This window comes from Beta vulgaris, chromosome 1, assembly GCF_026745355.1.
Source record: "Beta vulgaris subsp. vulgaris cultivar EL10 chromosome 1, EL10.2, whole genome shotgun sequence".
Taxonomy (NCBI): Eukaryota; Viridiplantae; Streptophyta; class Magnoliopsida; order Caryophyllales; family Amaranthaceae; genus Beta; species Beta vulgaris.
This window is the reverse complement of record NC_079202.1, coordinates 42138653-42156404: the sequence shown is the minus strand read 5'-3', so window position 1 is coordinate 42156404 and position 17752 is coordinate 42138653. Positions and strand designations below refer to the sequence as shown.

The window sequence follows — 17752 nt, the reverse complement described above, 5'->3', positions numbered from 1 at the left end:
GGGAAAAGACTAGGAACGAACTAAAAGTTAAAAAAAAAAAAAAAAATCCTTAATCTGTCTTAATTAAATTATATAAATTATAATTCTATCTTTTTCATTCTCTTATGTTATTTGTTGTTTTTCTTAGTTTGTACCTTTGTTGTCATCATCAAAAAGGAAAAAATTGTTGAACCCTAGTTTTGATGATGACAAAGGAACAAAGATGCAAACTAAGTATTGAACTAACAAGTTGTTTAAGTGAGTGAATTTCAAGGTATCAACGAAAGGAACAAAGAGAATACTAAGTTAAGGAAGAAATCAAGTTTGGATTTTGAAGACTAAGTAAAGATGTTTCAATATTTGGTACTGGAGGAGCATTGGAGCAAGAAGAATAAAGCGAGGCTTTTTGTTTCTAGTTCCATTGTAAAGGAACGAGTAAGAATGGTAAGGAACTATGGCAATTTAGAATGAGAATGATCGTTGTTCCTTTGTAAGGAACAGACGAACTGGCGCTGAACTAATAAGTCAAAAGAACTAACTATTAAAAGGAACTAGACTTATGATGAAGTATTACAACGGTACATTTATGTCAGTTGAGTAAATATGCCTAGATTGTAGGTAACCGTTTTGATTTTAGGAAAAATATGATTTTGAGGAAAATCTTTTTAAGGAAAAGATTTTATCGTCACAAAAAAGAATGTAGAGAGAGAAACTCTTCTCGCTCTCTAGAATAACTGTTTCAAGAACTGTTTTCTTTTTTCCTCGACATTTTGTCGTAGCCATGGCAGGATCATCGAAAGCAAAGGTAAAGAAATAGTCTCCGGTTATTCAAAACAAAAAGAGAGGTCCGTCAGGATCTACTAAGGACGGAAGGTACGATCGATTGCAGAATTACATGGTGTAGAGTCATTAATGGTGGACATTCCAGCATTGAAGGAACCTCTGTCTCCGAAAAGCTCCATTGAAGCTCTTCAATAGCAAAATAGAGAGAAGGCTCAACTGTCGGAGTGGTTGACAATAATGAAGAAAAATCAGAGTTGATTGGATACAATTGAGCAAGGTATTATTCAATCTCGTAGTCTAATTAGTGATTTTGAGAAGGTACATTCATCTGCAATTGCGATTGATGACTGTAATACTGGAATTGGTAAACAATTTGTATCAATTAAGATTGGATTTGAGGATGTGAAGGATGAAATTGAGTATTGGGAGAACGCTGTGGTTTGTTATGTTATAGGTGCGAATCCACCTTTTCCAGTAATGGATGGTTTTGTGAGACGAATTTGGGGAAAGTATGGTATTGACAAAGTAGGAGTTGTTGGCAAGGATTTCTTCTTGGTAGGATTGAAATCACAAGAGCAAAGAGATGCTATTCTTAATGGTGGCTTCCAGTTCTTTGATAAGAAGCCAATGGTAGTAAAGGCTTGGCATCAGGACATGAATTTTCAAAAGGAGACAGTGAAGAGCATACCAACTTGGATTCAATTACCTCGATTGGATCTCAAATACAAGGGGGAATCATGTCTGTTTAAGCTTGTGGCAGGTGTTGGGAAGCCAATCAAGCTTGACCAAGCCACAAAGGCTAAAGATAGATTGAATTTTGCTAGAATTCTTGTTGAGGTTGATATTGATCAACAATTTCCTAATTCCATTATGTTTGAGAATGAGAAAGGAGAACAAATGTGCCAGGCTATAGGATATAAATGGAAGCCTATTATCTATGGGACTTGTCATGGTTTAGGCCATGAAACTGCTCAATGTTATCACGAGACAAGGAAGATAAAGAAGATATGGATTGTGAAGGAGAAACCAGTCAAGAGTGTAGAGGAGTTCACACTGGTAGCAAAAAGGGGGACTCAACTAGTTTAGACTACAAAACTAATAATGGTAGTTAACAACTCATTTGATGTATTAAAAAAGCTTGCTAATGAGGTGGAGCATCCTGACAATGCTGTCACTGTAGAAGATGAGGATGAGCTGGAGGCAGATGAAGAGGATGAAAGCCAGGATGGGGAGCCTCCTGACTTCCATGGATAATATTTTGTCTTGGAATGTGAGAGGGTTAAATAGTAGAACCAAAATTATTACGAATTATATAAGACTATTTAGCCTTCTTGAAATAAAAGTTAAATCACATAACATGGGTGATTTATACTTGTCTTTGTATCCTAGTTGGTGTTTTTCAAATAATAATGCATGGCATAAGAATGGTAGAATAGTAATAGCATGGCATCCCTCTGCATTCCATGTTAACATTACCTACTGTTCTGATCAACTTATGCATACTGAGGTGGAGACTGTTAATGGAGGTAGAAAATTCCACTGCTCTTTTGTCTATGGCCATAATGATAGAAGTTGTAGACATGAATTATGGAAAAAATTGATTGAACTCACTGAAAACATCTCTGGTGCTTGGGTGATGTTAGGGGATTTCAATGCAATTTTAGGCATGGAAGAGAGAATTGGTCAACCAGTGAGGGAGAGGGAACTGGTTGATTTGAAGAATTGTGTTGATGCTTGTAAAATGATGGATGTGAAAGTAACTGGTCAGTTTTACACATGGAGTAATAAGCAAGAGGGGGATAGAAGGGTTTTTGTGAGCTGGATTGAGTAATGGGGAATGAGGTTTGGATGAAAAATTTTCCAATGACAGAGGTGCATTATATGCCAAAGGGTGATTATGACCACTGTCCTGTGCTGCTAAAGTCCTTTCCTTCTGTGAATAGGAAACCATTTCGGTTTTTACATATGTGGAGCCATTCCCATAAGTTTTTAGAAGTGATTAGAAGTGGGTGAGAGAAGGAGGTCAGAGGGACAAAGATGTATAGATGGTTAAAAGGCTGAAGCTACTGAAGCAAGACCTTAAAAGATTGAATGCAGAGGAGTATGAAGATGTTTCTGTGCAAAATACAAGGTGTTATCAGGAGTTAGTAGATATCCAATAGAGTCTTCAAGCTAATCCTACAAATCTAGATCTTATTGAGAAAGAAATGACATGTAGGAGAAGTTATCAACTGGCACATAAGAATTTGTTGTCCTTCTTGGGGCAAAAGGCTAAGGTGAGATGGCTTGAAGAAGGGGATGACAACACAAGACTGTTCCACAAAAGTATTAGAATGAGAAGGGTTCAAAATAGGATCAATACAATCCAGAATGAGAGGGGGGAGTGGGTTTCCAAGCCTGAAGATGTGAGTGAGGCTTTCCTTCAATTCTATAAATCCCTGTTGGGAAGCAGTGGTCTTACCAGGCCACTTGAAGAGATTATTATTAATCAAGGGAAGGTAGTATCAGAAGAACAGAAGGTGATGTTGAATTTACAATTTAGTTCTGATGAGCTAAAGCAAGCTTTATTTTCCATACCTGATGAGAAATCTCCTGGCATAGATAGCTACACTAGTCTTTTTTTCAAGAAGGCATGGGAGATTGTGGGGCTGGATGTTATTGAGGCTATCAAAGACTTCTTCACCCATGGGAAGCTGTTGTCAGAAGTGAATGTTACAGCTATTACTTTAGTTCCTAAAGTAAAGTGCCCTGCAACAGTCAGTGACTATAGGCCTATTGCTTGCTGGAATATCCTATATAAGACAATTACAAAGTTGATTTCTACAAGACTCAACATTGTGCTCCCTAATTTGGTTTCCCCCAATAAAGGTGCATTTATTACAGGAAGAAGTATCATAAGTAATATCCTTCTCTGCCAAGATTTAGTGAAGAGATTCAATAGTAGAGGTAGTAAGATGGTTGGTGTAATGATGAAAATTGACCTTCGAAAAGCATATGACTCGATTGAATGGGCCTTTGTGGAAGATTTATTGAAGATCCTTCAGTTTCCTTCTCATTTCATTAAGTGTGTAATGAAATGCATTAAAACTCCCAGCTTTACACTAATGTTGAAGTTTAGTTATGTAGAAATAGTCTGCAATGTTACTATATTATTATTTATTACTACTTATCATTTATTAGTATCATGTTAGGATTGTTTATTCATTATGTAGTACTCAACTTTGTTGATCACATGTTTTGTGTGTGTATATTGTCAATATTGATCATGGCTATGTCTTATTGAACCTGTGATGATCCATTTGGTGAGCAGTCTCTAGGGATCAATAATGCATCATCATTCACAGGTTTGAAGATGATGTGTCATAGGTTCGGGATTGGAGAGCTTGTGTTCACTATTTAGTATAGTTGACTTTTTATTTTTCGTAGTTGATGTTGACTATTGTCATTGACTTTGACTTTTGAGTTTGAATTTGAATATTGTTCATTTGACTTTTTAGTTGACTAAATTTTATTTCTAAAGTTCGTTTATTATGAATTTCGCTAGAAAATTCTGAATAAGCCGATACGTTATCGCAGAGGCGATAATATTTTGATAATTCTCTAAGTTTTATATTTAAAAGGTATTTTGGAAAATAGAGAATTGCGGGTGTTACACGGCTGGCAGGGTGGCGTGGTGTGTTGCGGATTTTGCATTGAAGGTCAAGGAGTGTTTGTTGGCGGAGGTGATGCTATGAGGTGGGGGTTGATAGTTGCCAAGTCGATGGGTGTTAGAAGATTTTGTGATGGTAGGTGATATTCTAAGCGTTATCAAAGCTTTGAAGAATCAACCGAGTGGAGCAAGTAGTTTTCAACTTATTTTAGAAGACATGCTTCATTTAGTTGATGATTTTGATGTTGTTTCTTTTTCTTTTGTTAGATGTAGTGGTAATAAGCTTGCTTACTTTTTAGCTCATCTCTCTCCTTCTGAGGTGGGTGAACAAGTGTAGGATTAAGACTTTCCTGTGGATGTTGTTAATGGTGCTCGCTCTGATTTGGTAATATAATTTCCCCTTTGTGGTTTTCCGTCAAAAGAATAGTTGTCGGTCCAGACGATAACCCAAATCATTGCATGTTATTCAGATCATTGCATGTGAGTTTTTGGTATTCATTTATTTAAATTAGGTGAAATATTAATTTAAATTTATATATTGAGATCAAAATTAGATGCTTATAGTTTAACGTTACAATTTTATTTAAAATGTCATTAAAAATCAGGTATTTTTTAATCACTATAGTTAGCACAACAACAATTAACCCCAAAAATTGCTTAGAACGTCGATGTCATAAACCATGGACGTGCCCGGTTCTCCAACATAGCAGATGGCTTATGGTATGGCTAGCGTAGCCTTGTGCAAAGTGAGCTAGCTCATTATAGATTGATACTGATGGAGGCTCAAGCGAAGGCCCTTTTACTTATATTTTCTCATATGAATCTTTTGTCTCCAGCTATTGGGGATCCCATTTCCGTACCAACTCAAGATATGCTTTCTACGTACGATATTGAACTACTTCGACAAGCCTGCACGTGAGATATCCAGCATCTAATGTTCGTACAGCAGTATCTAGCCATGTACTTCAGGAACTACCAAAAAAAACAAGCTTGTGCAACTAGTAGACTACAGAGAATTAGAGAAGTCGATGTTAAGCACACTTTGAAAGAACAATCAGTGCGTTCAATTACCACTTCAAAGGTCACCGAAAAGTACTATACAACCAACCAGTTCTTCCATCCCAAGCACTAACAAGTCACAGCTGAAGATGCTCCAAATGAAACAAGCACAACATGATACAGGTGAGCCGAAAACCAAATAGAGAAGGTACATCCATACAGCAATATAGTCCAAGAGCCATACATAAATTTGACAATATCCTAGGAAGCTAATTATCCAAATCTGTACTGCAGCAACTCATATCTCTATAGAATTATTCGAGATGATCTATTGTTGGACTTTGAATGGAGACTTGGATTTTGCAAAATCAAGCAGGTCCTTGAATAAAGCATCCTCTGGCTCTTCTTGCTTGGGAGGGGTCGATGAGTTAAGAGAGAGACCCTTTGTCTGTCCCACCAAGCCATCATAAGGAGAACTGGATCCACTACTGGAATGTGACGCCCCACCAGGAAAAGTCTGTTTCTCAAAGAACTGTTGCCTCTGATCATATTTGGAAGGGGGTGGGGGTAAATTTCCAGGGGGAGAAGGAGAGTCCCAAGGAGCTAAAGGAAGCTTGTCAGATTTGCTCATATGAGTAGGTTCATCGTATAAAGGGCTCTTATCAAACAAAGGTGAAGAACTACTGTTATTGGACTGATGAGGCGGTGAGGAAGATAATGGACTGAGAGAAGAGGTAGGATTTGGATACTTGGTTGGACTTCTAACAGAATAGGGCACCGGCGGCTCTGCTGCCCCGGATCTGTCTACATTGTATAGATCACTGCTAGGATAATTGGAGGATCTCTCAGAGTTGTATAAATCACCACTCAGGTAATCGTATGAGCCAGCATCAGTCATGACTGGCCTTTTTGACGAAGGGGGAGGAGGAAGAAGAGGATTCACTTGTGCTGGTTCAACCCCAGAATTAGCCTGATTTCGTCCTTGTCGCTGCAAATCCCTTGACCTACAATATCATGGTTTGATTCAGACAAATATATAGGAGGTCATGACTTAAATATAAGTACAATTGGCACACCACATAAAACTTAATTGGGCCAGAATAATGATTCCCATCATACCAACTGGACAGGGAGGTGGAACTTCATTAGCTGTTACTATATACTACGTTATATGATTCAGATTTCTATGCAAAGCTCCTAAAATATATGGAAGAATGTAGACAATACCCACTCATATGGAAGAATGAAGACAATACCCACCCATATAGTCAGCAAGTATGCAAGATACAGGGAACCTATAATATATAAGGAAAATTTGAAGCAAATCTACCAAGCCCACTTTCTAGGGGAAAGCAAGCCTTATGCACTCAAATATTGGCAATCATCTCACTTCTGGCCAGTTACTGATAGCAACTAAATTATAACTCCTTGATAGCTTCTCTTGGTAAGAAAATCCATTATAAAGAAACTAGTCTATATGCAAGCTCAGAATAATTACCTGTGCGCCAGCTGGGCAAATTCATCCTCTGATTCCTCCTCTTCATGGTCATGACTGGCGTTCACAAGTGGTGCAGCTGAAGTTCTAGTTGGATCTGAGATTACAGTCGCAATTCCTTTAGCAATGTCATCATGACGGCTAAGCACACGCTGCAAGTCATCATTCAATGCTAAACCCTGACAGAGAAGTTCCTCATCCCTTGAAAAAGGAAACCTAGATCTCAGCACCACATTATTTATATCACAGTACGTAGCTCTGAGTTAACACATGCGTAAGACACTTACGTGGTATTATTCACAAGCATCATAACACGCTTTTGATAGTTACGGCACTGCTCAACGAGCTCCACAATCACTTCTTCTTTTACCCCCTAAAATAGATTAAAATCATTAGGTCCTCCTGCTGCTCCACATAATGAATTGAAAAATGAAAGCTAAAACGCATAAAGAATCTCCTAAATCCAACACAGGATATCAAGAGTACACAGGTACACTAATAATGATTGATTAATTGCCAGATGACTTGGAACTAATAGTTCAATAACAAAGGGATATTTCTAAATCCAATACAGGATATCAAGAGTATGCAAGTACACTATTAATGATTGATTAATTGCCAGATGACTTAGAACTAATAGTTCAATAACAAAGGGATATTTCTGTTCTAGTAGTCTATCGAAACAGCATGTTAAGTTGTAACTACTGAGAATGCCATGTATTAAGATCTCAATCTTGCCATATGGAACGATCTTTGGGACATCACCTTTAGAAACCCTGAGTAACCATGTCTAAATGAAAAGGATGCGTTCATCAGAATGTCAAGTATACGAGTCCATCAAAATGTAACATGTACACCTAGAATGCACAACATACCTCTCTGTTTCTGGGATCCAAAGCTCCAAGCATGTCCGTCAAAACATCAGCCAACCCTTTCGCAGTTTGGATTTCTTCCAAGCTGCTTGAAACAAAATTCAGAACTTGAAAAGGCTAGTTCAACAACAGATGCCACTCAAATTGGATAAAAGACTGTCAATGATAGCAGAGGGACTAGATCAAAGATGACCATTTCGTATGAATACAATATCTATAAATGTAAACAGAACAATTAGCTAAAAAGAGCGGGAAGTTATGACGTCAAATTTTGAATTAGCCATGCAAATTAAGGATCGTCTAGGAGATGCAAACTTAATACAACATTTACCAGTATGAAGGTAACAAGGTTCCAATGGTTTCGAATGCACATGACAACTGGAATCAATTCCTGACGAGTCCACATGCAGATTGCACGAATCAAAGTCAACTCTAATGTTTATGTACAGATTATTGTGTTGCTAAGTACTTTGATTAATAAAATCTTTATATTGCATAGTGAAGTTTATTCCCCCCCCCCCAAAAAAAAAAACAAACAAACACACACACACACCCACCCCCAAAAATAAGCACATTCGAACTTGAGACTGTAATCATAAACCATTTTTGCTACTTTTAATAGACAAGAGATGAACTTCGAAGTTCTCATAGTACTAAAAGGCCTTTATACACAAACTCTCCCAATGTCAGTCACCTCAAAACTCTAGAAATCAAGTATACTGTAGAGGAACAATCACTTCTCTTAAAGTGTTAAGCAATGAAAAGCAATATTATTAAACACAAGGAGTTTCAAGTTTCAACCATACAAAAAAAGGGAGCAAAAGCGAAAAATAATTATGTCCTTGCTATCACACATAGCACACAATGTAAATGGGAAAATGCAAACTTGACATAAATCATGTAACTTAAAGGACATCTTGAAAAAGGCAATACACTCTAGGATATGCATTACGGAGCCAACCTCAATCTTGATTGTTTTGCATTTAAATATTATGGAGCTTCTAAGTAGGAAACTGAATTATATACATATAAAAAATCAGAAGACTCTAAGCTAAACCAGAATGTACCTCAAACCAGAAGGGTCAGACTCCAGAGAATCAGGAATTGTAGCATCTTCAAAAACTGGAGCAGGATGCGAAACTGGCTGAGTTTGTGGAGGAGTAAACAACGGTACACTGTTCTCCTCTCGAGGTGGGAATGATATCCCAGCCGACTGTCAGTATAAACTAAGAACAATCAATCAAAAATTGATTTGATAGACAAGTTGGGAGCTAAGAATTTGAAAGATGGCCATTCAAACTGCACGGCAGCCGTGTGTAACATAATTGGAGTTGTTAGGCACAAGTCACAACCCCATTACAAAACGTAGCAATAGAAATCACATCATGCTCATCGCGTCATCGGTCACATGACGGTCACCATGCAACACTTTTCCCCGTTACACTTATTATTTTATCAAAGTTGCCTAAAAATAGTTTACTACTTAATCATGCAGTTGATGGAGCATATTTTTTAATAAAAGCATTCATTCTGTACAACCCACTTACATTATGATAAATTTTGGTCATATTATGTCGATAAAACACTTCGAAAACTAAATATCAAATGAGATTTAAAACACATAAATGTGCTTTTTGGAAAAAAACAAAAATTACGCCGCATTGGCCAGAATACTTCCATTAATCTGTTACAAGGCGCTTCCGCAAATGCGGAACTGTACCTAAGAATGGGATTTTTTCTTGATAGGAGCACCAACCTTTAAATATATACAGATTACATATAGACGGAAATTTTTATCAAGAGACAACAAAAAAAACAGCCAAACATATGAGAGAAATGTCAAACTAAGAGCCAGGGAACCTCGTGAGACGGAAAGAGGTGAGACCATAAAATCTAATCCCCTTGAAGAATATCCACCAAATTAATTAGGCACACAACCAAACCACTCCCCTCAAGCAATTATATTATTCTTGTTTCCATTGCAGAAGAAAAGATTGATCCTTGTCCTGCCTATTTAGTCATATAAAGTCCATAGCATACAAAGAATGACAACATATCCATAAAAAAACAAAGGCAATATAGTTCCCCTTTGCAGAGAAAAGATTGATCCTCTTCCCACCTATAGTCATATAAGATCCATAGCATACCAAAAAAAATGACAGAAAATTTGTAAAGCAACGGCAATATAGTACTACCAAATCCATTTCAACATTCTGAAGCTAGATCGATATATATTACTTCATAAAACAATACCTTGTTACATAAAGAACTGTGATTCAGTAAGGACCAACAGAAATTTATTCAAGACTGGTCGTCAAGTTATAGCTTATATTTTCGACTGAAAAGGAGAGTAGCATTGTCAAGAATGAAAAATCATCAAGCTTTCTGTATTGGGATGATATTAAAGAAGGTATTGACAAGTATGTCCCATTTCTGCAATTATCTCATTTCTATAGTCAAAATTCTGCTTCGATGATTCCCATCCCTCCAAGGCTCCAACAACCCCTTCTCCTTATCCGGGCACCAGAAAATTTGGAGGGAAGTAGGAAACTAAACAAGTTCAACCAACTTAAGTGCTGGAAAACCTAGCTTATTTTTAAGCCGGGAAGCAAAGCCACACAACTATTTCCATTTTGGCCTTTACTGCTTCTCAACCAAGTCAACTCTTTACAGTGGTCATTTATGATTTAGGACAATTTGATATGATTGTATTCAGAAACAACCCACCTTCCAAGTTTACATATTTAAAAGCCGAATATGTTTCTAATATAATATACTAAGGCAAGATCATGTCATACACAACCTCTCTGGCCTCCAAACTAGCACAAACCTTCTTCATTGGTAAATAGATGATCAATCAGAGAGACAAGCCACCATCAATATCTTCCAATCAAAAATCTTTCAGTAACCCCATAACAGCTCCAAACTTCAAAGTACTTGGGAGTTAGACCCAAGGATACAGATCCGTCATAGGTGTGGTCGTGTGGAGCTGAGTATTCAATCTTTGGAATGAAAGTTTTAGGACATCAACTCTAGTGATAGAGGAACACAATTCAGGGAGGGATATGGAAACTAGGTCATAATTCAGAATCCACTTTAAGCCTCATGTTGATACAATAACATATTCTAATTATAAGAAATATTACAATCCTTGACAATAGACCATAACGATCCACTCCATAGAACGCCGCATTAATTAGCTTCGTTTAGTAGGGGAAAAGTCCAAGACATAAACGGATAACAATAAACCACAACGGTCCACTACATAAAAGCTCCACATTAGTTTTGCTTCGTGTCGTAGGAGACACAAATCCAAATCTTAAAAGAATATATTAGCCCGAAAAACAAACCCACCCATATACAATTCAGTCTCCTAACAAAATGCTTTCAGACATGCTAAGTTTTTGTAAGGTGATCATAATTAAAATTAACATTTATTAAATATTCTAATGATTACCTAATTACTATTTTTTTCTACCTCAAAAAACAGTAACCTTATAATTATATTATTTCTGAAACATTTTTTCAGAAAAAGGTTGTTGATACATTCAAATCAGTCTTTGCTCTTTGATGCATACTCAGCTGGATCGCCAACCCCCATTTGGCTATGCAATGTCAAAGGAGACTAAAAGAAGCAATTTTATAAATTTTCAGAAAAATTAAGCAGAAAATACCGCCAACGGGTTGGGGGGAAGTAGGGTGCATCACCCAGAAAGGGAGAAAAAAGGTAATCACACACGTATGAAACTAAATGGTGAAAACAAAGTTAGACTGTGTTTCACCTTCAATTCGTTATATGCTGCATGGAACTGGGGATATTTTCCCCTTGGTCCTCCCAAAGCCTCCTGCCAGGTGTCTATCAGAATCAATATCCTTTCCCTCACACCTAAATCTGGCTGTGCAAGAAAATGTTAAATTAGTGCTAAGCAATAATGTATCAATTTTTTATTTTTTGGGGAGGGGAGGGGGGGGGGTAAATAAGAAGAATAAACACCTTTTTCTTCACAATCTTGACCATTTCATGTAAAATATCACGCTCAACAATTTGCTGGAATATCCTCTCCCCACAATTTTTCCCAAGAGTGTCCAAAACCTGGGAAAAGATAGATGAACAACATATAAGTCTGAACTCTGATTTCATTTCAAAATAGAAAATTCGAAATTCTCTTACTAAGACAAGCCTTAAGCTAACTAACACAAGTAGAGACGGCATCTAGATATCTTATTAACCAAGAAAACTGGGCAAGCTGAAGACTTCAAAGCCCAAAGAAATATAATGCATAATTTCACCAGCAAAAAAGGAATCAACGGTATCAAATGAGCACTAATATATTTAATGACCAAAAATCAAGCTAAAGCCTTTAGCCGCTTTTAGCTATTCAAGAGTCCATAAAGCATAGCTAGCGCCTAGCAGAACTTTAACATCTTTAATTTCAGAAGCAAATGTCTCGTTAATAGTGGCTTTTGAATCAACCTAACTAAAAGATACAAGCTGCTCAAGCTATGCTACTCGAACACTTCAATTTATCACAAGTATCCATGTCAAATCCTCGCACTCTGACATGTATGGACAGTGTCACATTGCTAGTCTGCAACACATTCTTTTGAACTAAAACCACGGAAATGTTTCATGAATCAGTTGAGTTCGACACTTGGGCTGGACACATACCCATATCTGACATAAGTACTTGAGCCACAGTAATATAGGTGTATAGGTCCCAGATTAAACTATTGATATTGAAATTTGTCCAAGCCCAACTCACAGCTGCGCACCCGGACATATAACATGCACCAACACAGAAAAGAAATTTTTGGCCGACATGCCCCGACATGCCTCAGCTCATGTGGCTTCCAGCATATCACCACCTACCCTCACGGAAGCAACAAAAGATAGGTGCAACTCTGGTTTGAGACTTTGAGTTGTTGGTCACCTCCCAAATGCAATTTTCAAAAAAAAAAAAAAGAAAAAAGAAAATGAAATACACAAACACAAAAATTGAAACAGTACATCCATCAATTTTGCTTAAAATTACGATAGACCCTGTTTGGTATAGAGAGGTTTAGGGTAAAATTTGAGGTTTGAAGTCATATTAGAGGGCTTGAATTGTTAATCCTCTAATTTGGGTGTTTGGTAAAGAGAGGTTTGAAATAGTTTTTTGGGATCCAAAAGCTCTTTTTGAAAAAGCTGGAGGAGTTTTTTGATATTAGAGGTTTGAAAATGAAAGAGAAAATTACATTTATGTCTAAAGTTCTCTAAAACTACTGCCCTTGCCTAGGTATCCCTAAACCTAACATATTAAGCCAATGTCCTTATTGGTCATTTTACTTCATCAATTAACAATCAACTATTAGCTATCTACCAAACACCTTTATAAAAACAACTAATATAATCGGGTAGTCAAATCAGCTAATACAATAAGCTATCAGCTATCAACTGATACAATCAATTAACAGCTATCTACTAATTGCCAAATAAGGCCACAGTCTTTTGATTGCTAATTTGCTACTAACAATGACATAACTAAAGATAGTAATGAGGTTAGTTAGGCTTCACTAAAAAGTGACATGAGAAATCCAAAAGGAGGAGAAGTTGCAAATCTATTTGAATAAGGTACCCAGGAATTTCTAAGTTCCCAAATTTCTGAAACGAGACATGTGGCCTTCATAAGAACTTCTGAGCATTGTAGGCTTTCGTACACAAGCAAACAACTAAACGACAATCTAGGGAATTAATGGTGGATGCCAAGCTGCATACAACTAGACCCCTGACCTTCGAGAAGCAGATAACCTCTTTAGGAATACCACATTAAGATAACAAGCAGTCTTGTCCATAGCTACCTGTTTTCAAGAATATTACTGACTACAGGCATAAAGGTTAGCCTTCTAAGTTATAACACTGAAAATAGCATCGAGGAAGTAAAGACACGTAACAAGTAAAACAAACACAGATTTCCCAGAGCAAGGTATCAGTAGGCATAACCGAGACTCCTAAAGCTCAACTAAAATTACACAAGTATGCAAAAGATTTCACCTCCCTATCGTTGTTTATCAATCCACATACCATGACCTCAGATCTTGAAAACTTAGCAACGATTTAATAAGCTACACTGATGTCACTTTCACTTCCGTTTCTGGCAGAATCAAAGTTGAAACCAGAATATACAACTGCTTTCTTCAGCAAAGCCATGCATGTTTGACAGATTAAAGTCAACCCTAGAACCAAACACAACAGAGAGATGCATGGAAACGAATATTTTGATGTCTGTGTTACATCAAAGCTCCAATACAAACTAAGAACAAGTTCACTTTGCCCATGAAAAGCAAATTAATTAAACCAATACAAGCGAAACTCGGATTGGAATTCAATATATACAAGGCACTGATCCTCAAGAGTACTATAATAAATAAATTGATGTCCTATTATAGTATTATGCTCTACACATCAGAAACATTAGAAAGAAAGTGTGCAACTATCAAATAACAAATTTCTCTCATCAACCATGAAATGTAAACAAACTTTGATTCTACAATTGCAAATCAGTTAGACAACCCAAACAAAAGAAATATATGTATTCATAAATACAAGATACTAATAAAGCTTAGAGAGTATGTAGAGATTGAAAGTACTAACAGAAAGAGCAAGAAGCTGCACTTTTGAACTTCTATTTCCAAGGCGCTTCTTAATTATCTTCAGGGAATCCTTTGCTTGTCTGTAAATAAATTCTTTGTAAAAGCAGGAGAGATAAAATTTTACATAAGCTGCAAATATTCCCAATGAAGTCATGGAAAGCAAGCGATATGTTCAATAAAATTAAAACCGATTTGCAGCAAAGCAAAATATGAACACAATCCACAACCCTCTTGGTAATTTTTTAAAAAAAAAAGCTATGCTACCAAACCAAAGATCCAATGCCTAAAGCACTAATACAAGAATAGCAGTTTGTTAAATAATAACGAAAGCCTAAACTATCATTGAGCTTGAACAATTACCAGATTCTAAATTAGAAAAATCTGAAGTACCTTTCAAATACAGCTTTTATAGAGAAGTACCTTAAAAAAAACTTATACGTCTCCATTCTATAATAATTGCAGCACTCACAATTTTAGGAAGTTTCAAAATAAATGCAACATTACTTTATTTGGATTGAGTTCTCTCTATCTCCCCTTATCACATTGGTGATGGGTCTCTCCTTTTATTTCTCTTTATCTTTCTCCTCGCTTTATTTCTTGTGCCTCCCCCAATGTTGCATTTATTTTAGAGCGGAGGAGTATAAAATTATGCTTGTGGTCGTACCTTAAATTCATTTTTTAATGCAAAGCATTCAAATGATTTGCTTATATACCTCCACATCTTTTCATTTGTTGTCGTTTCCTCCAACTTCCCACCTTCAGATTTTTTACCTTATAATAAGCCATAGTTACTTACTCCTCTTACTATCAGTCCTTTTGCTCTCCCTCCCTCATCTATCTTCCATCTCCATAATACCTTTTTTCTCCCTCTTTTTTTTGTTATCCTTCTCACGCCTCTAGCCATTATCGTGAAGCACTCGGACAACACCTCCCTCTCCCTTCTCTCTATCCTCTTTATCACCATCACCACCACTGATCCCAATTTAGTCAGCCCAACTCAATCCTCTCATAAAAGTACCCCGACCTCAAACTTGCCAACGTTAATCTTTATAGCTTCCACGAAGGGAGAAATGGAAGGGGTGTCAGCTTGGGGCAAGGCAGAAACTTCAAGTCTGTGGCAGTGACTTAAAGGACCGGGGTTATCAAGGTATAAATCCTGAGCTATTGCCGCCACTGTTGCCATAACCATCACATTTTATTAAAGGAAACTTTTTCTCTCCCCTAAAAGCCAATTGGTCCCTTTTCTTTTTTTCTGTATTCTATTTGACTTTGTCCAATTTGCTCGAAAATCAGAATACTAGTTGGTGTAGAGAAAATGTTGCTGCAAGATTTCAATATTTTTTTGCTTTATTACTCCAGGCTCATGAGTTCTCAATTCGTCAAATAGTGTTCATCATAATGACAATCCCCTTCTTTCTCATCCTCTTTGATGATGTGGCATTCAATTTTCGATTTCTAGCTGCAAGTTTTTTGATGTGATGACAAATGATCTTTATACATACTAGAACCGGAAGAATGTGATGATGCAAAAGTAAACAAGTAAACAGACTGTTTGGCTTGTTTTACGTAATGGAAGGAGATGAAAACAAATTTATATGGTTATAGTTCTAATGTCTAGAACAACATTACACAATTTGTAAAGGACACTTGTCATTTCCTTTAAGCTATTTATTTAATTCTTACTCTATAAAACTCTCTTCACCAAAAGGTACCACATCATCGGAGTGTATAATAAGTTAATAACTAATAAACATTTGTGATACTAATTATCCTTCAATCCTTATAAGGTAACCATCATATTCTAGCATAAAACTACCAAAATCAAAAAAACAATTACCCTGGATCCATATTAATAATATCACAGAGCTCCATGTTTACTGCCCAATCTGGACCAATTAGCAAGTCACTGGTCGCCCTCTCGGCAACTGCTGCTCCGTTGTTAGACATCCTCTTTGCGTTCCTACTACCGTGCTATTTTATCAACCTACAAAGACCATAACGCGATCAATTATCAGCCCTACCTATAATTCCATCTACTGCCAATCATTCACTGATCTGCAGAAACATAAACTCTCCAATTCACACGTCAAACCATAAAACCTCAAATCGCATACACACTTAAATACGTTTAATTTTACTATCAGATCATAAAATCCTCACTTTCTGTCCAACAACTTCAATTACACATAAACCTTCCCATGAAGATATATATTCATTTGTGAAATCAATTGTGATTATAACAAAATTCATGATATAATTACTGAATTTCAGTAACAAAAACAAACGGATAATCAAACGTGCAAAAGCATAAATGAAACTCAAAGCCAAAAACATTGAACATTTACAGAAAGTAAGTGATCACTCGCAACAAAAACTTGAAAAAACTAAATTAGAGTAATATATATGAAAATCCTCTAGAAATCAACAAATTAACATCGTATTGTACAAAAAAAAAAGGAGCTGAATTGAACTGATCTCGATCCATTACTAGTCTAAGTACGCAAAAATTCTCAGCATCAAATCCGTGGTAAACGATCAACACGAAGAACCAAAATGAAAAAATCGGAAAATTCAATTGAGATTAAAAAACTTACCCGTCAAAAAGAAGAGATAGAGGGAGAGGGAGAGAGAGAGAGAGAGAGAGAGAGAGAGAGGGGTTTAGTTTGCTTCTGAAGCAATTAAAGAAGAGAGAGAGAGAAAAAGAGAAGATAAATTAAAGAGTTAAGTGAGTTTTTATTATTATGAATATTATTATTGTTTATCAATAACTGACCTGGAGAGCTTTTGTTGGGACGGTGAGAGAGATAGAGATAGAAAGGTGTTGTTTTTTTAGTTGTAAGTTGTACTGTAGTCTGTAGAACAAGTAGTACTTTGGGGTTCGCGTCATCGTCTGCCCTCCGATATGGACTTTCGCCTTCCGGGACGCGTTTCAACGCCTCCTTCAACCTAAACTAATACTCCACCAATAACAAAACGTCCATCCCCTCAAAAAAAAAAAAACACAAAAAAAAAAGTCCATTATTTCTAAATAAACTAATACTAGTTTTGAAGTCCGTGTGTGCAACTGCACGGGTTGCTGGTTATTTTATTTTATTTTTACAAATTTTTTGTTAAGATTGTTAACTTTCTATTGTTTATTCCAATATTCTGATTTTCTATTTATGAGTTTGACGTTTGTGCTTCATTATTTCTTTCTTTCATATGTCCCACCTTATATATCTTCATGTCCCTATTATTATCCTTCTTTTCTTCACACGTTGATCCAAAGTTCAACAAGTGCTTTTAATCTTGATTCATGGTATATGGAGCAAAGACATATTAATAAGATAGTGAAAGAAGATGACG

The 17752-nt window shown here is 36.5% G+C and overlaps 2 protein-coding genes across 4 annotated transcripts; one reads left to right on the top strand and one right to left on the bottom strand.

Moving 5' to 3' along the window:
- Window positions 1-760: 760 nt before the first annotated feature.
- LOC104894967 (uncharacterized) lies at window positions 761-2016 on the top strand. Its single transcript, XM_010681359.1, has 3 exons — window positions 761-784; window positions 1081-1818; window positions 1900-2016. Exons 1-3 carry the CDS (start codon window positions 761-763, stop codon window positions 2014-2016), a joined length of 879 nt encoding a protein of 292 aa, XP_010679661.1.
- Window positions 2017-5452: 3436 nt separating this feature from the next.
- On the bottom strand, window positions 5453-17317 carry LOC104894694 (TOM1-like protein 4). Of its 3 annotated transcripts, none has more exons than XM_010680992.4 (10): window positions 17181-17317; window positions 16245-16391; window positions 14409-14487; window positions 11772-11870; window positions 11560-11673; window positions 8845-8990; window positions 7781-7862; window positions 7193-7278; window positions 6909-7106; window positions 5453-6414 (listed from the first exon to the last, which is right to left on the bottom strand). In XM_010680992.4, exons 2-10 carry the CDS (start codon window positions 16352-16354, stop codon window positions 5739-5741), a joined length of 1590 nt encoding a protein of 529 aa, XP_010679294.1. In that variant the 5' UTR covers window positions 16355-16391; window positions 17181-17317; the 3' UTR covers window positions 5453-5738. The 3 variants fall into 3 exon arrangements, with proteins under 3 accessions (XP_010679294.1, XP_010679291.1, XP_048499205.1); XM_010680989.4 differs by lacking the exon at window positions 17181-17317 and adding an exon at window positions 17002-17153; XM_048643248.2 differs by lacking the exon at window positions 17181-17317 and having other exon boundaries at window positions 16245-16408.
- Window positions 17318-17752: the final 435 nt, after the last annotated feature.

Coding starts and splice junctions, on each gene's coding strand:
- LOC104894967 (XM_010681359.1), top strand. CDS start 761: ATGGCAGGATCATCGAAAGCAAAG. Junction 785..1,080: donor CAGGATCATCGAAAGCAAAG/GTAAAGAAATAG, acceptor GATTTTGAGAAG/GTACATTCATCTGCAATTGC. Junction 1,819..1,899: donor GTGTAGAGGAGTTCACACTG/GTAGCAAAAAGG, acceptor GTATTAAAAAAG/CTTGCTAATGAGGTGGAGCA.
- LOC104894694 (XM_010680992.4), bottom strand. CDS start 16,354: ATGTCTAACAACGGAGCAGCAGTTGCCGAGAGGGCGACCAGTGACTTG. Junction 7,863..8,844: donor TCTGACCCTTCTGGTTTGAG/GTACATTCTGGT, acceptor TGTTTCAAGCAG/CTTGGAAGAAATCCAAACTG. Junction 7,107..7,192: donor ATGCTTGTGAATAATACCAC/GTAAGTGTCTTA, acceptor TCCTTTTTCAAG/GGATGAGGAACTTCTCTGTC.